At 31.2% G+C, this 20,383-nt stretch overlaps 1 protein-coding gene across 1 annotated transcript; it reads right to left on the bottom strand.

Annotated features, from left to right (window-relative positions):
* Window positions 1-1,185: 1,185 nt before the first annotated feature.
* On the bottom strand, window positions 1,186-5,540 carry LOC111890403 (uncharacterized). The gene is made up of 8 exons (XM_023886525.3): window positions 5,162-5,540; window positions 2,909-3,110; window positions 2,760-2,809; window positions 2,593-2,638; window positions 2,404-2,475; window positions 2,039-2,098; window positions 1,840-1,919; window positions 1,186-1,486 (listed from the first exon to the last, which is right to left on the bottom strand). The coding sequence occupies exons 2-8, from the start codon at window positions 3,098-3,100 to the stop codon at window positions 1,357-1,359; spliced, it is 630 nt and encodes a 209-aa protein (XP_023742293.1). The 5' UTR covers window positions 3,101-3,110; window positions 5,162-5,540; the 3' UTR covers window positions 1,186-1,356.
* Between the last annotated feature and the right edge of the window lie 14,843 nt (window positions 5,541-20,383).

Below are 20,383 nucleotides of genomic sequence, written 5' to 3'. Positions count from 1 at the left end.
GATGCTTTTTTCATGTTGCCCAACAAATAGGATTCACATTCATCATAAAACTTTTCGTCAAATTGCTCCAAAATCTCATCCACTTGGAATTTAGCCATCCACTATAAGACCATAGACAAGTCATTGGAAAGTTGTAAATCATAATCTCATATCTTATGGACACCAGCAATTTGCTTGTAGCCGATCATGAGATCCATCACCCTCATTAACTAAATTTATAAAATACTTCAATATAAAATGTTGAAAAGACAAACTGAGGTCTGTCTTCCAAACTTGTTTTTTGTTCGACCAAAATTAATAAATCTGGAAAATATATATTTGGCGGCATTTCAACATGAAGTTTTAACAAGTTATCTACGTATATACATTCTTTTTTTCTAATTGACATAACCACCAATGCAAACAACAAGAAATACTCTTATGTAATATTTGAAGTCATGTTTTTTTAATAAAGCCAGAAAAAAAAAATTAGCAGGTGAATTTTGCTAAACAAAATGAGACAAAGGAAAGTGGAAAAGTTTGCTTACAAATTCAACCAGAGAAAGTGGAGAGTTTTTTTTAACAGAATGATGTCTTGTAAAATAATTACGGTACAGATTTTCCTTATCCACTAGACATGACAATACATTTTTTTTTTAAAATACAAGATAGATTTTTGGAGGTCAGCACCTATGAAAACCTACATTTTCAAAGGTGTACATTACAAAAATCTCAAAAATAAATAAATAAATAAAAAATAAAAAAAAAATAGAGACCACAGATTTTCACAAGTAATAACCTACCAAAATTGTGACTATTTAGATCAATTTGCTATTTGGCTATTTCTTAGAAAATGCTTGTTCACTTCAACAAAATTTATCATTTTCTTTGATTTAAATGCTTACATACTAATGTCGACTTAAGAAAGCGAGTTTCCTCAAGAAATCTAAGTCATCACAATCTTGACTCTTGCCACAATTATGACATTACGCCAAATCCACAATCTTTTTTTAAAGGGGTCAAAATGTTCCAAATAGGCATCCAAAGTTTTTATTTGTTAAAATCCTTGTAATTGTGAAAATCGATCGGCCATCTTTTTTTTTTTATGAAATTTGGCAACAAAATTTAAATAATTACTAGACAAGATAAGTAGATATTAACAAAATGAAAGTAGTAATTAAGGAAATGAAAATGAATTTCCAAAAATACCCCACAAAAAAACTAGTCTTTATTAGTCCTGTTTTGCAACTCTACTCCAAAACATCTCAATAGATAACCCAAAATAAGATCAAGTCTTGAAAATCATATCCCACAAAACATAAAGATGAAAACTATTAACATCAAACTCTAGTTTCAACCACTTTCTACTTGAAAGTTTCAAGCATTATACTCTTTGTCAAATATCACTATGCCCCTTCGCTTCTTTGGAGGAAGCTTCTTTTTCCATATCCCATCAAGAGGACCACAATCAAAACGAACCTTCTTCTTCCTCTTCTTCCTAATTACACTGCAAGCAAAGTAAACCAACATCCAAGGGTAGAATCGTAAATTTATGCCTCATTTACATGCCACGCACTCATTCACTATTAACCATGAAGATTTGCGTTTGTTACATGGGACTCTGGAATGGACAAGCTTTCTAGGGCTATTTTCAAGTACAAGGGTATTTTCGTCTTTTTCACATACAAGAGATCGAGAGCGCGTCCTTATCCCATCTTATTTGAGTGGGAGAAAATTAAAATTTTGTCTTAATGGTATCAATCCCAATGTTAGTATAGTTCCAGACTTCCAGTCCAATTCATGTCAAACACAATATAACCAGTCATTCAGTTGGGCCTATTAAAATATAGAAAAGAATACCTGTATCGATCCTTGGACTGCAACACAAATTCCTTTAAAAGGCTCTTTGCAGCTAAACGATGCGCAACCTGATCTTTTCCCTGAGGAACAATATATTGTATATCATCAAATGTATTATTTTTTTTATAATGTCAATGATAATAAATTATCATATAAACAATAATAATGACTTTATCATTATTAATACTATTGTAAATACCTTCTTTTTGTTCTTGTTCCCTTCTATAGGCTCATAAAGTGACACCATCAAATCTTCACCCTGTGTTTGTGAATCAAAATATTAATATTATTCTCAAGGAAATATGAGAAAGAATGTGCTTATAATTTTGGCATAAACTATATGATTATGTTTGTATTCCAAATATAAACCAGAAAGCAAATGTTTGATTCTATAAAAGTGATTACACTAAATGTATGAAATAGCAATGTACTTTCATTCCCTCTTAATACTCTAGGCAAGCTAACCAATTCCTTTGATGTGATCATTTACTAATATGCCCTTCATGAAAACAAAACAAGGATAGAACTTATGAGAAGAATATAGAGGGTAGCCATGAAAACAACCTCATTTTTCTTAGTGAGTTCCTTGAACAAAGAACGAGCAAGAGCATGGTTGGAGTTTCTAGGCATTTTAACCTACAAGTATATAAAAGAAGCAACATCACCATAAAAGTATTTGATATTTTTGGTCAAAATTTTTAATTTTTGGTCAAATTATGTTGAGACAAACATAGAGAAAGAAATCATGATTACCTTTTTATTTCTGATATGCATCATAGTTGCGCAACCATCTTCAAACCTACAACATCATATGATAAAATAAAATCAACTATCAAATCAAAGAAAAACGAAAAGGAAAAGGAAAAAACTTTGTGAAGTAAAAATAAGTACAAATTGAGATGAAAGTAATGAAACATCACCCTAAGTTTTTCAAGTAATCCCTGCTGACAAATGATGATGCGGTCAAGACCTACACAATAAACAAATATTACAACATACAAAATGTCAAAATCATAACAAAAGGTCAAAAAAGAACACATTTTTTTCAAATCTAAAATTTGGGTATTACCTTATATTTTTTTTTGAGCACTTCCATATCTTCATTATGGAAAGTCAAGTCAATAGAGAAACGGAGAGGTGGAGGCACATCATTCTTTGGTTCCTCACTTATATCCAATGGCAATTGGTTCAAGTCAAGTAATATTCGTTGCATTATTCCTTTGACACTTGGCTCAGGAAAAGAGTGTGGTGTCTTCTCCATGGCTCAAAAACTTCAAAAAATGAAAAATGAAATAAAAACATATGTTAACCTCATAGTTTGTAATATCATGCCAAAAAGCTATAGTTAAACGGGGTGTTTCGGCGAGCATTTTCAAAAATGGTTATTGTGACTTGAAGAATCATATAATTCGATTATTTTGACTCTAAATACAAGAAAGGCATGACTCATGATCATAAATTATAATCAATTCTTGCCAAACACTACGAACTGATTATTATGACCTAAGTCACAATAATCAACGTAATTTGACTAATTCTTGATTGATTTGAGTTTCCGATTCTTTTATCGAAGATCGAAGACTTTGATTAAGTGTAAAATTGCTTCATTGAAACTTAGATTCCTTCAAACTAAAAGGGCAAAATCCCCCCCTTTCATCGACGACAATTGTGTAATAAATAGACTAAAAAATAACTATGAGCATGTAAGAGACTAAAATTTTAACAAAAGTCAAGCATTATATAGAGCATTGAAAAACATTAAAGCTCAAATCTAATTGTGTATGAAAATCTAAAGATCAATTGCACCAAATGGAAGAATCTATGAGACAACTACTAAGAAGATACCAAAAAACACAAGAAACTCAAGAATCGATGCTATACCTTTCACGAGATAGAAAGAGAAATCAATTGTTGATTGATTGATTAGTAGAAGGAAATCCAAGAGTCCTCTTCACATACCAAAAAGGAGAATCAAGATTCAGATCAACCTAGAATCCTAGATTACTCCACCACCGATTGAATTGCCTTTACTCTCTTCAGCTTTTCTCTCTCTCTCTCTCTCTAGTCTATGTTTAGCTAACATTGTTTTTTAGCCATTAATTAAATATCTATATATTAATGATTTTCAAATTTCTTCTTTTCTAGCAAAAAGACCAAAATGTCCCGAAGCACCGTCTCACCCCAACCACATTGTTTTAGGATATGAATAAGGTAAGGTAGATATCAAGTTAAGTGAATGGCTTTAAGAAAAGGGCTATTTTGACAATCACATTGCATAAAACATGTAAAAGGATAAATGACATCCTTTAACAATGTCCCAAGCAAGATGATGGACCTTATGTATGGATTCTCACCTTCACACAAACCACAATTGATGATAGCTTTTATTTTTCTCGTTTAGAGGGAAGTTAATAACTTTCTAGATACTCTCTCTTGATAGTTTGAACTTTGAATAGATTTGGTAGAACAATTAAGCATTTATTAACAATTTTACATAGCACGTTTGACCATTACTTCCATATTTAAGTACCCCAATTCTGACATGTAAATCCTTCTATGCACATATATGGAAAAGAGGCCTAAATATGATCTTCATTCCCTAAAGAAATTTCAGAAGTAATTACTCATGGACCCTTTTTTCCTACATTTTTTGATTATATGGAACTTCGTAATGATTAGTCTTGGTAGTTGTTTTACATATATCATCTATCTTAATAATGGATAAGTTTGCATAATTGGTAGACTTTGTTCATATTGTTGAGAAAGTACATGGTGTTTATAGAATATAGTGACTATAGATTCTAGGAAATACAAATCGATATGCTTCATAGAAACACACCAAGAACAAAAACCTCTTGTTATCTTTTTGTGATTCATTTCCATTTTTGTATGACAAGAGAACTTACCACTAAGAAAATCATTTTCTTTTCTTAGCTATCCTTTAGTCTTAATCTGGAATATCACCATTAACTTCTTGGTCGAAGATCACTCGTTCTTCTAATTTGTTTAAGAAACCCAAGAAATTGGAACTCTTAATCTAACACTAACATTGTAAAAGGTAAAAAAGATTGGTACGAAAAGTTTTCATATAGCAATCCACCAATATGATCATTCCCTCATGCACTTAGTAATCCCAATTCAAAGAAATTTCTTTTAATACACTCAAGAATTTCCAACGGAGAATCAGAACCACTCCGTAGCACAAAAAATCAAGAAACCTATAAAACGAGTATCGCAAACCTAGTACAAAAATAACAGCAGAAGGGAACTTTCTAAATGCAGGTATATACATATATATGTAGATGATAATGATCGATCATACCTTTGGGTTTAAAGAAGTTAAGAACCATGTTAGGCACCACCAGGAGGCCATCGATTGAAGTATTTTCTGCAAATTAAGAGAGAAAGATCTAACAAAGAGATGTACAGTCTGAAAAAGAATACTTGAATTCGAAGACCACGATGGGTAAAGATTATATGAGGAGGGAAGACAAGGGATTGATAATCAGCGCCGCCAAACATTCTGATAGAATCTTTTTGACTGAGGAAGTGGAGGATGTACAACTACGAAGAGAACTAGGCTGAAGGGGTTCGTTGTCGGGGTACTGATTGTGATCACGGGGTTATTGCGGCGGCAGATTGGGTGGAGGTAAAAGAGACCCCGGCAGATTTGGGTGGGTCGGCTCTTGTAAGTTAAGTTTGGTGCTAATTTTTGTTTTTCTTGTTCGGTTTAATATCATATAAGCCGTTATTGGAAAAAATCTTGATATTTTTTTTTATTATTGTTATGGTTATAACTTTCACTTTAATCCATTTAACGAGTTTCATGATTAAGTTGGTTAATTTTTTTGCAAAATTAATCCTAAAAAGTTCAAATTTAGTTCCTAAGATTTAAAAAAAATTACACTACATGGTTTTTTAACTTTATTTTTCGAGTTTTGTATACTTTATTTATTTTCGGTTTTTTTTTAAATATACGTACATTTTTTATTTCTTTTTATATATATACTTTATTTATTTTTATCTTTTAACTTTATTTTTCAACAATTTTTTTTAACCTTTTTACCTTTTGTTTTCTATTTTTTAGTGTATATATAGAATATACTAAAGTTTTTTTTAGGTTTTTTCATCTTTCTTTTCGTATTATATTTTAATTTTTCGCCTTTTTATTTTTTTATTTTTTTTCTATTTTTTGTTATTTATGGTTTTTCTAATATTTTTTCAAAGATTTTTTCATATTACTCCAATTTTTGTTTTCTATTTTTTTTTTCCTATTTTAGTTATTTACGGTTTTTCTAATGTTTTTATTTACTTTGATTCAAGTAAACGAACTTGAATTCAATATAAATTATTATAACAAGTTTTTTTTATAACGATCGACTATTATTATTATTATTATTATTATTATTATTTTTAGTCTATTATCAAATTAAAAAATATTATCTTGAATTTAATTTGCAAGTTATATAACACATTGAAACACTAATTCTTAGTAAACAAACTATTTTTTTTTTAATTTTCATTTTTTCGTAACATAAACATAATAGCACTAACGAAAAAAAAAAGAAAAAAAAAAGAAAAAAAGTTAGACCGAAATTACAAATATAAACATAACTACTTTATTTACTTGAATAAAAATAAAAAACAATTAGAAAAACTATAAATTATCCAAATTGTAATATACTCTAATATATTAATACATTTTATATTTTTCGAATAATGTCAATAAAAAGATAAAAATACAAAAAAAAGAACAAATAATTTGAAAACAAATAAGAAAAAAAATAAAAATAATAAAATATAATACGAAAATAAATATGAAAAAACCTAAAAAAAACTCTAATATACTCTATATATACACTAAAAATAGAAAAAAAAAAGGTAAAAAGGCTTAAAATTTGTTGAAAAATAAAGTTAAAAAATGAAAATAAGTTAAATATATATATATAAAAAGAAAATAAAAAATGTACATATATTTATAAAAAACGAAAAATAAATAAATTATACAAAAAACGAAAAATAAAGTTAAAAAACCATGTGATGTAATTTTTTTCAAACCTCATGGACTAAATTTGAACTTTTTAGGACTAATTTTGCAAAAAAGTTAACCGACTTAGCCATGAAACTCGTTAAGTGGGCTAGAATGATAATTCTGCGAGAAAGTTATGGCCACAACAATAAGAAAAAAAAAATATCATGGCTTTTTCCAATTACGCGTTAAAAGTTTAGGGCTTTTATAATATTAACCCTTCTTATATCTCTAAATATTGATGAGATGTTAAATTTATTACATGATGAGATGTCAAATTTATCTCTATATCTTGATGAGATGTTTTTTTTTGTTCCAATATCTCTATACACTTATGGGATGGGAAGGAAAATAAAAATAAAAGGTAGGATGATATTTAATTTCTCTTTTTGTTTTACATGGACCATCCTCCAAGTTTATTTTATTACATGATTCATCCCTCCATCCATTTGTATTTCAGATGTGTCCATTAATAAGCCTTTCATGCTTCGTTAAATATGTCTTTTTATTAATAGTGTCAATGGGGAAAACCAAGGGTTTATTCCTTCATCGTTGATCATTACTCTCGTTTATGTCACAAATACTTACCTTCTCACAAATTGACGAACGAAAACACTAATTGCTTCGTACCTTCTTCAATGCAACAATGGTGGGATAGAGAATCAACATTGATATGTCTGAAATCGACATCGGAAGACATTACAATAACCATTTAATAGTCTTGAAAAGATTGATCAAAATCAGTAAGTTTTAACAAACCAAATTTAAGTTTTTTCCGTTACATGCGGCCATAGCACTATCTTCTCGATCAGAATGTTTAACGGTAGAGAGTTCAACCGGATTGAAATATTTAAGGGTATTAACTTATAAAGAAATATTTAGGGTATGTTTCAGATTGCTTTTCAAAATAACTTATTGACTTATTGGTTTTTCGAAAAAGCAGTAAGTCAAAAAAGAAATAGCAAACTCAAAAGTACTTTTCAAAATACATTTTTAATTAGTTCTAGAAAGTAGATTTTAAAAAGTATATAAAACTTGGTTTTTTCAAATTACTTTTAGCTTTTCAACCAAAATAGATTAAAAAATGAGATTTTAAGCCAAACATTTTTTTTAACTTATTGACTTCTGTCACATCAAAAACTAATCTGACCACTTTTTTAAATACTCATTTTGCCACCACCATAAGTTAATAACACTTTTTACAAAAACACTTTTGGAGTTCAAAAAGCAATCCCAAACACCCCCTTAGTGGACCACTAGACATTAAAAGACCATTTGCAAATTTGGATTTTGGGTTATTCGCATTGCCCGGTGACGAGGGCATTAACCATTTGAGGGCACTCGTATGAAAACAAAGTTGATTGGAATTGATTATCCATTTGAGGCGATTTGTGAGCAAACATAAGCTAATTGAAGTTTATACAATGCATGTGAAAACTATGTTGCATATGTATTCAATGTCCCCAAACCTAAGTACAATTAGGATAGAAGAAATTACTAACCACCTTCGTGTTATAGAAGGCTTTTCTTGACATGGAATGAGTCTAAAACATGTAATTGTAATGGATCAACTAAAGAAATGGAGTCACCCCCCCCCCCCTCCCTAATGATATTTCGTATAAAAAAACCTTCTCTAGTTGACCTTGACTATGAGCCAACATATACTTGATCATTTTGACAAACCCCTTATTATAGTTGTTATCCTTGAACTTGAAAACATTCTTGATCAATTTGAAACACCCCTGCTACAAGTACTAACCATGAACTTGTTAGAAATATGTGTCAAATGTCATAACTAAATTGGTGTGACTTTAGGAATAATAAAAAAAATCCTTTTTTTATTGTCCTCGAGAGCTAAAATAGCTAGAATAAATTTTACGAGAGTGATGAAAATAGTTTATTAATTTATTACATGTTAATATATTAATTAGAAACTTGTTAAAATTAATTAGTTATAATTAATTTGAATTAATTAGTTATAATTAATTTGGAATTAATTAGAATTAATCAGGATTTAATGAATCGTGCAAGGACTAAATGTTAATTGTTCAATAGTTTAGCAAGATGAGCATTCTAGAAACCCTAAAGGGAATGGACGATTTTGGAGGCTCTAGAAGTCCTTCTAGAATTGTTTCAGGTAACAGATAAGAAAATGATTTGAATATGGATTAAATCTGGTTATTTTATTGATTCAAATATGTTTTGTCTGCAAGCTACCTTAACTATAAATAGAACCCTATGACCTTTGAGGAAACCGATCCAACCTCTTTGAAGGTTAAGATTTTCATATCTCACCAACCTCTATCATATTTCTTAAATATTTTAGGATTTTAGTCTTTTGGGTGTGAGTCATTAGAAGCATTCTACTTTGCCTGCTAGTCCTTCCAAGTAATTGCAAGGGGTTGAGATCTTCAAGTGGATTACAAGCATACATGATTATACTTGAAAGGTTGGCAATCTTATCCATGTTGTTAGTTTATATTTATAGTTTTAAAAGTATGTTGCTATAATAGTAAACCCTAGATCTAGGTGCATGTATACTTAGTATTATATTTAAATGCTTATGTTGCCTAAATCTAGTGTAAAACTAAATAGAAACACAACATAACATACCTTAGATGAATTTCAAGCCTTTAATTAGGACATTCAAAGTAATGACAATGCAGGACATACTGAGGACTTTAGTGATAGCGAGGATAATGATTTCTTCATAGACAATGACAACATCCTAAGATCAAAATGATATTGATATATAAGAATTTTCCCTACATGTTGACAAATATGTTGAATGCATGGGTTGGTGTTATTAGAGGGTCAACTATTATCTTAGAAAAATGAATGTCATGTAAATGTGACATCCCAAAAATCACGGCCAGAAGAGACCGGTTTTGTTTATACTTTATTTCAAAATCAGAGTAATCTTTTAATAAAAGAGTTGCGGAATTTGTCCCAAAACAATATTATGATAAAGATTTATCAAAACCATTTCCGTAGAAATGTATTTCATTAAAAAGACTCGGGATGTCATGTTCGATACAGTACATAAGTATAAACAATACAACATAGGCCTTACTACATTATTCCGTATTTACAGGCCTAAAATCCATTAATCTCTCATCCCAAGACATCACATCTATGCTCATGCGCCACTACCTGTAATACAAGAAACTGAGTGGGTCAGGCTTGGGAGCCTGGTGAGCACATAGGGTTTTCAACCCATAATAAATAAGTTTATTAACTTTATTAAATTAAACAACCCGATTACCCGTTCCCGTTATCCTCACATTACGTCCCTAAGCATCTATCATAAGGGACCTACCCTAAGGATTATCATCGGGACGGACACTACTGCTAAGGGGATTCCTCAGCAATAAATGTCCTTAAGGAAACCATGTGGGGGATGGAGTACATCTGGTGAGCACACATTTCAAATAAACACATAGTTCGAATAAACACCTACAGGTTGCGAGTCTGCTAGTGTTCCACTGGACTGTCTAGAATTGTCCGTGGTCGTCATCTATACTCCGCTAGATGACTGTATCATCATTAACATCTATAACGAGGCCTCTCATTATTTTATTTTGTCACACAGCAACTATTACATCTACCCATGTTTTACCCAACACATTTTGTAGATATAAAATACATATACAGTTTAAATCATTGAAAACATGCATAAAACGTTCATCCAGCATAGATAGCAAGTATTCAGATAATATGCACACATAGCAAATAATTTATATAAAATACTTCATATCTATGTGTAAGCTAAAAGTAACTATGCACTCACTTGAGAAGGTGGTGACTCGGTACTCGGACAACGCTTCGTTTACTTTAAAATAATTTCCTTTGACGAAACCTAGTATTATCACCACTAGATTTTAGTATAATATTACCGTGACTAATTATTACTCTTATTATTATTATTATTATTATTATTATTATTATTATTATTATTATTATTATTATTATTATTATTATTATTATATAAGTGTTTAAACAATACTTTCCAACCACTATGTACAGACAGGGGCAGACATAAAACACCGGAGGGCAGGACCATTTTGGCGTATAGCACTTCTGAAATCCAACAACCCTATGCGGCCCTTTAAACTAGATTCCCCGTACCGTGAGTAGTTAAAAAGATATTATAACGACACTTATATAAGTCATAATAATAGCTCAAATATTTATTATAAATTTATAATAACAATACTAATTTTAAATATAAACTATATTTAAAATAGGGTAAGCATAACTTACTTACAAGGGGATTTTAGCTAGGAGTCGGGCTCTGCAGGGGCAGAACTTCGTCGCTGAATCTTTCTAAGAAAGATTCGTGCAGCGCTTCAGCGCTCACCTTGCTATACTAAAATTACAGAAAGAGAAGTCGAATCACAAGGGACCGAAATGCTCGAGGGATAAGGAGAGAAAGACTTTTGAATCAAGAGAATGGTGCAAGAAATATGAGAGCCCAAGCCTCTTATTTATAGTAATTGAATTTACAAAAACTACCCTCCATAATTACTTAATGACCTTATAGTTATATAAACAACTAAACACCCCTTTATAATACTATTTTAAATGGATTTAATGATATTTGTACTAAACTAATGTCGAAAGAACTCAACATTAGTCTTATAATGACTGCATCGTCGATACCTTTCTAATGATATATACATATGTATATATATATATATATATATATATATATATATATATATATATATGTGTGTGTGTGTGTGTGTGTGTGTGTATGTATATATGATTTATACTTTATTTTAATACGTAAATATGCTATTATAATTTGTAACTCGTTCATACGAACTCCGTTTTTGACGTTATTTATATCCACGTGTAGGTGGAGACGTACTCTACAACTTTCGATTAGACTCCGTCGGCTAATTTTGACTTTATTTTTAAAGTTATATTTTTAACAGGCCAAGACAGGATTGGTCCGTTAAAATCTCATAACTTCTTTATCCAATGTCTATTTTCGTCTGTCTTTTTATCGTTACGCTACTAATAACGAGATCTTCGATTCTCGTTTAGGTTGTGTCGGCTAAAACTGCTCGATCTAAAACTCGAACTTCGGGATGTACACCGCTATGCCGAAACTTCGAAAAATCATAACTTCCTCATACGAAGTCAGATTTGGGCGTTCTTTTTATGGACGTTCTCAGGTTAACATATTCTATGACTTTCATTTAGATTACTAAGGCTAAAAGTCGCTCTATCATAAATTCGCTATTTACGTCTTCGCGGTGTCGTGTCGGTTCCGTCGCTAAACCTCGACGGGTCATAACTTCTTCGTTATAACTCAGATTTCGGCGCTCTTTATATGTAAGGAAACCTAGTGACATATACTACAACTTGGTTCAAATTATTTATAAGCTTCTGTCGAAAAGTCATTTTCGACACTTATTGCCTCTAATTTGACTAGCCCGGATCTGCGAGCGTTACAGTAAAGAAGTTGAGGTGCTTAACAACGACGTAATGCTAATTGAACTACCCTAGATGACGTGATAAGTAGCACAAGAAGAAAGTCACTTAGAGAAATATGAATGGTAGAAGAAAATAAACAAGTTCATGTTACTAACCCGTTTTATGTGTTTCAGAAATTTACAACCTTTAAAATAAGATTGTATGTTATAGAGACTATAAGGGAAGTTGAGATAACAATGAATAAAAAGAATAGAGTTAGGGATATTGTGTAATGGTACTATACCATATTGCTTTCGCTAAACCATCATCTCCCCATTGGTAAACACAAAAAGAAACAAAAGAAGGCTATTATGAAATTGGAAGATATCGTGAAGGGTGGTAGCGCTGCAAGAAAGAACAAGTCTACGACATGCTCAAAGTGCAAAAATTTAGGCCATAATGCAAAAGTCATAAATGTTAAAATGCACGTGCAAGTACAAGTACACGCGCAATGCAAGTGAAAGAACACCAAAGGCAAGGGAAACCATTTGGAGCTAGGAAGAAAGGGAACAATGTTTTTTTGAATAGAACTTGTCTAGTTTTATTGCCTAATGTCATGTTTTTGTGAACTTTTAAGTTGCTCTTTTTTTGGGATATGGTGTTTTATTAAAAATATTGAACTATTATTTTGATATGATTTTAAGGTGCAATGAAATGGTTGTTTCAGTATGTGTTAATATGTATGGTGTTTGGAACTTTGTTATGTGTTGAATTTAGAGTTTGTAATGGCATTATATCGAATTAGTACTTTGTTTGTGTTGTCCTTTCTAATATATCCAAAAGGTAGTTTGCTTACTTTCTATAATAATTAAGCATTTATTAAGTACTTCATAATATATCCTTCAAGATTGAACCTATCAATGTATTTGCATTTTAGTACCATTACAAATATCCTTTAAGATTGAACCTAAACCATTGTCATCCCAATAAATGTAGTTATCAATCAAGTACTACATGAAACTTTAAAATGTTATTTCCATTGCCATTATAGTACCATTAGACAACAAAATATTTTTATTACAGTAACATTACATAACACAACACATGATTAACATTACAATTTCGTTCAACTACATTGACCAGAGCAATTACAACTTGTACACTAGAATAATTATAAAAAATCAATCCCAACTAAATAGTAGCAACAACTTTAATTTCTGAATATGATCTTCAAGCTTGTTGGTCGAATTTAGCAAACTAGGGATGACACTTCTTGCATGATTAAATGTCTCTTCATCAGCCCGAAAAATAAACCCACAATTTTATATTTGAAATTCTTACAATTTATTCGTTATGGGATAGAGGGTGAAGGTGTAACGTGTTACATCTTGATTTTCAAGTCAATTTTTTTTCATTTTTAATTATTCAAAATATAAGTCTTACACACATTATATTACAATCATGCTGGAGCCTTTCCTCGATCCGAAGAACAACCTAAAAGTAGTTATTCAACAACTGTAAATCGAGGCTTAGTGAATTCTCTCAAGATACCACATACCACAACATATACAAAATGCATACACATAACATCCTTCAACTTATAGTTGGTCCACACCTTGTCCTTCATTATATATCCGGTCTACACTATATAGCCTTCAACACGTGGTTGGTTTGCTTGTCCTTGGCCTTTAACATAAAGCTAGTGCAGCCGAGTCTATTGGCCTTCAGCACAAGGCTGGCCCGCCCTCAACTCCATATATACACATAAACATATAGCAACAGTCCACATAACATGCAACTAACCATCCTAGTCTAATTGCCTAAGTGCATACTACATGGTAACTATATCCTAACATACAGAGGATACATACCGGAGTATACAATATAGTGAGAAGAACTCACCTTGACAGTCTCTCAGATGGTTATCAGCTATCCTGGTAATCCAATTGGCGAGTAAGCATCTAACAAGTATCAACCTGTAACACTAGAGTTTATTAGTCCCAAGGGTAATCCGGTAACGTAGGCTAGTCCCATCACTAATCTCAATGAATATTGGTAGTTCTATCAAATAAGGATCAACCATGCAAGAGAGTTAGGAGGTAGGATCATTTCAGTATATAGCTTTTTTAAATCCAACAACCAAGCAAATGTGAACATTCTAGACACCACTCCCGTAAGTGTAGATTAATCAGTATTATTACTGGGATTACTGACAAATCTTTATTTACACATTCATAACGACTATGAATATAAATACAAGTTACACTTAAAAGCATAATAAGTGTAGCCTAACTTACAAAGAGTTCTAGAAAAAAATGGGATTATGCGGGCATAACTCTGACCCACGAGCTTCTAATCGTTGTCACTTCGATGCTGCAAGGCCTCGATAAAGTAGTCGGGAACTAGGGAGTAAAGGGCTAAAAGGTGGAAAGTGTTACAGAGAGAATGTGTACAAAGTTATGAGAAAATGGGCGGAAAACGAAGGAATACATAGGCTGAAAATCAAGGCGTGTCGCGCACTATATCAGTGCGTGCCGCACATGTGGTTTGAAAGGGTAACATGGAAAGCATTGGGTGGTGACACATGGCTGATTCTTGTGGTTGGTCAAATGCATGCCACACATGATGTCGGGGCGTGCGGCTGTGCGGGGGAAATTCTATTTTTTTAGAAAATCTGTATCTTGTTCATACATGATTTTTTTCGACGGGTGTTATATCTATGCATAGCTGTCGAACAAGATATACAACTTTAATTTAGACTTCTTCGGCTAATTTTGACTTTATTTTTAAAGTTGCATTTTTAACATGCTTAGACAGTTAAAGCCCGTTAAAAATTCATAACTCTCTCGTCTGACGTCCTTATATCGATGGACTCCTATTAATGATATCTTCAACTCTCGTTTAGATTGTTTTTCTAAACAATCAACCAATCTTAAATTCGGTTTTTGTGTTGCACATTGTTATCCTGCACTGCTAAAAATCATAACTTCCTCAAGTGAAGTCAGATTTAGATGTTCTCTATATGCATGCTCTCGGTTTTACGACTATTATGACTTTCATTTAGATTTATTAGACTAATAAGTAACCTATCTAAAATTCACTTGTTACATTACGTTGATCCATGTCGATTTAATCGTGAAACTTCGAAGAAGCGTAACGTCTTTATACCAAGTTGAATTTATGCATTATATATATATATATATATATATATATATATATATATATATATATATATATATATATACTAGTATCGTACCCACGCAATGCGGCGGCGATTTGTTTCATTCCGGCGATTAGTTTCCGAACAAAAGTTGGTGTCATTTCAGCGGTCGTCAAATCGTTTATTTTCGATTTATTTCATTATGGTGATTTGTTTCTTTCGGCGATCTGTTGTCTTTATTCGGCCAACAAATAGTAATTTATGTCTATTACTCTTTATTTGGCAGCAGATGACGATTGGTTTCATTTAACAAATAATATTTTCTTTCGATATGTTGTTAAAACTTTGTAGTTTAGCCTAAAAACAAAAAACGTTGTATTATTTTAGTCTAAATATAATATTATGTTAATTTGGTTACAAATAATAATATGTTGTTATTATTGGTTAAATACGAAAGTGTATTGCTATCATAGTTTGTGCGGTGTAACATTAATACTAACTCATTATAAGTATTTATGATTTATATATTACAAGTGTATTATGGAAGATGTCCATGGTGTGGGTACTGATGTTGTGGTATACGTATTATAACTTGATTGATTTTTCAAAATATGTTATCGTAATAATATTAAATAAAAAGTGTATTGTATTAATAATAAATATATAAAATATCTAATTATGGAAAAGTATAGCATATATTTTTAGATTTTTTCTTATCTTACAACAGTTAAATTCCATAATTATCGGTAAATATCTTCCTGTGAAATCAATGATGATGAATAGTTTTTTTATGATCAGCTTTTTTTAGACAAATGTTATATTCCGAATACATACTATGGGCACTATATTTTTCCATAAGTATGGATAATATTTAAAATTGTATGGAAAATCACAATAAATTAATGGATGTCAATAAACAAGATAAATCATTTGTTGTTTTTATGAAATGTATTTGATTAATCTTTAAGTTTTGACCATTTTTTAACATGACAAACAAAGGGTAATATAAAACTTCATTATTAGTTTATAATAATAAAAAAAAAGTAAACCAAAAATCCTAATCATAACATAAATTCTAAATTGACCTTTTGGTTTACATAATTGCATTCAAAACAGAACGCATTAGTCTTTAAATTTTTTTTAAAGATATCTAATATTCAAACATTCATTTATAAATTCATCATAATCATGTTTTAATATTATCGACCGTAATTTACGTAAAAACTATTATAATTTGTTTTTTAAGCCACAAATCTTTCTTCTAATTTAACTAATCAGTTGTTTGTCTATAAAATAAATTTTGTTGTATATGTTTCTCATAAATGAAATGCTAGAATTCCTAATAACCTTAGGAAGAATTTCAAATCTTAATAGGCTTAGTTTTAAATACTAAATTCCATGTGGTTACCGACATCTTACTAAATCTTTAATCCAAAATTTAACTATTCTAAATATCAGATTTTAGAATTTGTGTCTTAAATAGCTTTAGTTACCTAGTTTTTAAATATCAGTGCTCATATATTTTGTGTGTTAACAACACACTTACATTAATAAATACATTCTTATGAACAATACATACAAATCAAAAGTACTTCCATTAAGTTTTTATAGAACTTGGGTCATTTAACTTAGGTAATTGCATGTTACCTATCAAGATTCAATTTCAAACAATACACACACATAAATGGGTCACTGATAGGCACGACAATGTATAATTAGGAAGCTAATTTTTATAGAAGTGTTGATCTTTCTGTGGATGTGTAGTTGGAAGGGAAAACCAAAGACAAGATATATATGTGAAGCAAAATAATATATGGGAAATATGTACACTAAGACTCAGAGCATGTTCATCTAAATATTAGAAGACTTGTTAATCAGGTTACAACAACCCCATTTAATTTAACATAGAAACCATTAAAAGCTAAAAAAAATAAACACAAAACCCAAGAAACTCCAACTCAACTGGACCTACTGGGACCAAAGGGCATAAAAAGGAGACTTTACATCTAAGTTGAAGCAGCAAAAGAAAACATCTTTCCTTGTGGCAACATCAACATCTTCTAAATAAACTACAATCGATGAAACAAACAAAAGCAGGTAAGTATCGAGGTTTCTCCTACACAAACCATCCTCAAAAAGTTCTTGTCCTTGTCAAACTCCAGCACAATCCTGCACAAGCCATACTTGACCATTTTACCCCTACACAAACCTTAGCTCATTCTTTGGTGCACCTAATACAACAAGAATGTCAAACTTTTGTTTCTTTACAAACTGATGCATATACTTGCATAAAAGGAAAGATGTTGAACATGGGCTTCAAAAAATACAGGAAATGACATATGGCCTAGGAGAAGATAGATAATCATGAGAGGATATTAGGGATGGATCTGGGGTAAAAAAATTAAGATATAAAAATTGGAAGGATAGCAAACTCATATTGAATAAAAACATATACATATGAGATATTGGTTCCCAAAATTAGCACCCATTCGAATGGCCATGATTTGTTCCTTGAATCTGACGACCTACTTGTTAGTGATTCGTCCCACGACACCTGTTAATTCTTCTAGTAAGTTATGTGATACTTCAGCAGCAATCCAATCAGGTAGTGATGCCTTGTCTGACCCAATCTTAGGTTTTTCTGCTTTGTGGTGCGTAGTTGACATTCTGTTAATATAAAAAGAACTTGTCACCACCTATTCTAATAACTTTTACTACAAAGGTTTCCTAAATAACTAACACCTAAGACATCTCTCATCTATCTTATCCTTCTCCTACTAATAATTCGCTTTTTCATCCATTGTTCCTAGGAGGTCAACATACAACTATTGGATTTAGTGTCTAAGCCCATAACTATAATTGGTATGTAATTGACCCGAGAGTAACATGGTCTATTTGGGTTGCATGACACCGAAAAAATCTGAATGATGGACTTTTGAGAAGAGGATATTTAAGATATATTAATATATTATAAGTTCTAATATATTAATATGAAATCGTATTATTTAATTAGTATTGATCAAGAATTGATTTGGAATTAATTTTGTGATCAAAAGAGACTAATTAAATATAAGGGGTTAATTTGGTAAATCATTCATTCTTATAAAGTGGGCTAACGATCCATAGTTCTTCATGTTGGGCTAAACCCATGTGGTGACCCATGGATGATCCTTGGAGGTTTTAACACATGGAGCATGAGGGATATGGAAGGTCATTAGGGTTTACATGTGCAACCCTAGTTTGCCATACTATATAAGAGACTCTAAGGCTACCAAAATTGACGTCTATGTGAAAAGAAAAGAGGGCTAGCCGATTTTGAGTGCAAGGATATTTCTCTCAAGTTCTTCCATTTGTTGGTGGTGGTGTGTGAAGCATTTGAGGCATATCACTTGGGGTGCTAGGCTCTTAAAGGCTTAAGGAACCAAGGTACAAGAAAAGGTTTATTATTCTACTAGATCTTTGTATTAAATAAACTTCATGATATGTTAGTTAGGAAGAAACCTTGGAAAAATGAAAGTTTGCATGTATAATAGAGAAAACATAGATCCAAAGTTTCTAGGGTTGCATGCACACATTAGTAGTGTTAGAATTCTCAAAACCCTTCAGTGGTATCAGAGCCTAGGCTTGTTTTCAATTATACTTGATGCTACTTATGTTTGAAGCTTGAAAATTTTGAATTTCTGATGTCTGGAGAGTGGACTCGCCGATTCCACTGTGAGACTCACTGAGTCAGCCTTAAAAACCATCCAACTCGCCGAGTCAGTTCATGCACTCGACGAGTTGGTGCTCCTGGATGCAAATTTTCAAGTTTCAAAGTTTCAAGTTTTATATTAGTTTATATGATTCTTGAAAATTGTTGATGTGAATTATCCTTACTTATGAGTTTTGCTAGATCGTAGAAATTATTTGACACTTGCGTGTTAGTTTAATTGTTGATCTAAGTGTCTTTTAATGGACTCCATAACTTGTCCTCAAGTTATGGAATTCCAAAAGTCTTTTCCTTAAAAGTCATTAAAACTCATAAGTTATAGAAATGAAAGGTTTTGAATAGTTTCAAAACTTGCCCTCAAGTTTTGGAATTTGTAAAGTGTAACATACACGTTCAGTTATCGTGTTATGTAATTTTAAAAGTGAATAATATTATGAAATATTATATGAAATTTGAGTATTGAGTTCTAACAGATGGTTTTTACTAGAAATGAAGTAAAACTATGTTTAGAATCAATCGAAAAATATTGGAAGTCTTATGAGATTTCAATCAAAAGACAAATATCAAAATTTAACGAAAATATAAAATTTTCAATAAGTAAAATTTTATTATTGAAAGTTGTAAAGAATCTCGTTAGAAACATTTAGGCGAAAACCTCATCGAAATCCGAGTTATAACGAAGAAGTTATGACCAATTAAAGATCCGCGATAAAACTTACACGGCGCCGAATGACGTAAAAAGTGAGTTTTTGATAAACTACTTTTTAGCCTTGGTGATTTAAATGAAAGTCGTAGTAATTGTTAAACCGAGAATTTTCATAAAAAGAACATCAAAATCTGACTTCGTATGAGGAACTTATGATTTTTCTAAGTTTTAGAATAACAGTAGACAGCTAAAAACTCGAAATAAATATCGAGTAATTTTTAGCCGACGCAACCTAAATGAGAATCAAAGGTCTCGTAAATAGTAGTACAACGGTAAAAAGACCGACGAAAACGGATGTCGGGTAAAGAAGTTATGAATTTTTAACGGATTTTCCTGTCGCGGTCTATTACAAATAATAATATTAAAAATGAAGTCAAAATTAGCCGACAGAGTCTAAACGAAAGTTGTAGGGCATAATTTCAGCTACGCGTGCATATAAAGAACGTAAAAAACGGAGCTCGTATGCGAGAGCTATGGATTTTTGAAGTTCGGGGAACAAAATCCGAGAAAATCCCA

Source organism: Lactuca sativa, chromosome 7, assembly GCF_002870075.4.
Source record: "Lactuca sativa cultivar Salinas chromosome 7, Lsat_Salinas_v11, whole genome shotgun sequence".
NCBI lineage: Eukaryota > Viridiplantae > Streptophyta > Magnoliopsida > Asterales > Asteraceae > Lactuca > Lactuca sativa.
This window is presented reverse-complemented; position numbering and strand designations above follow the sequence as displayed.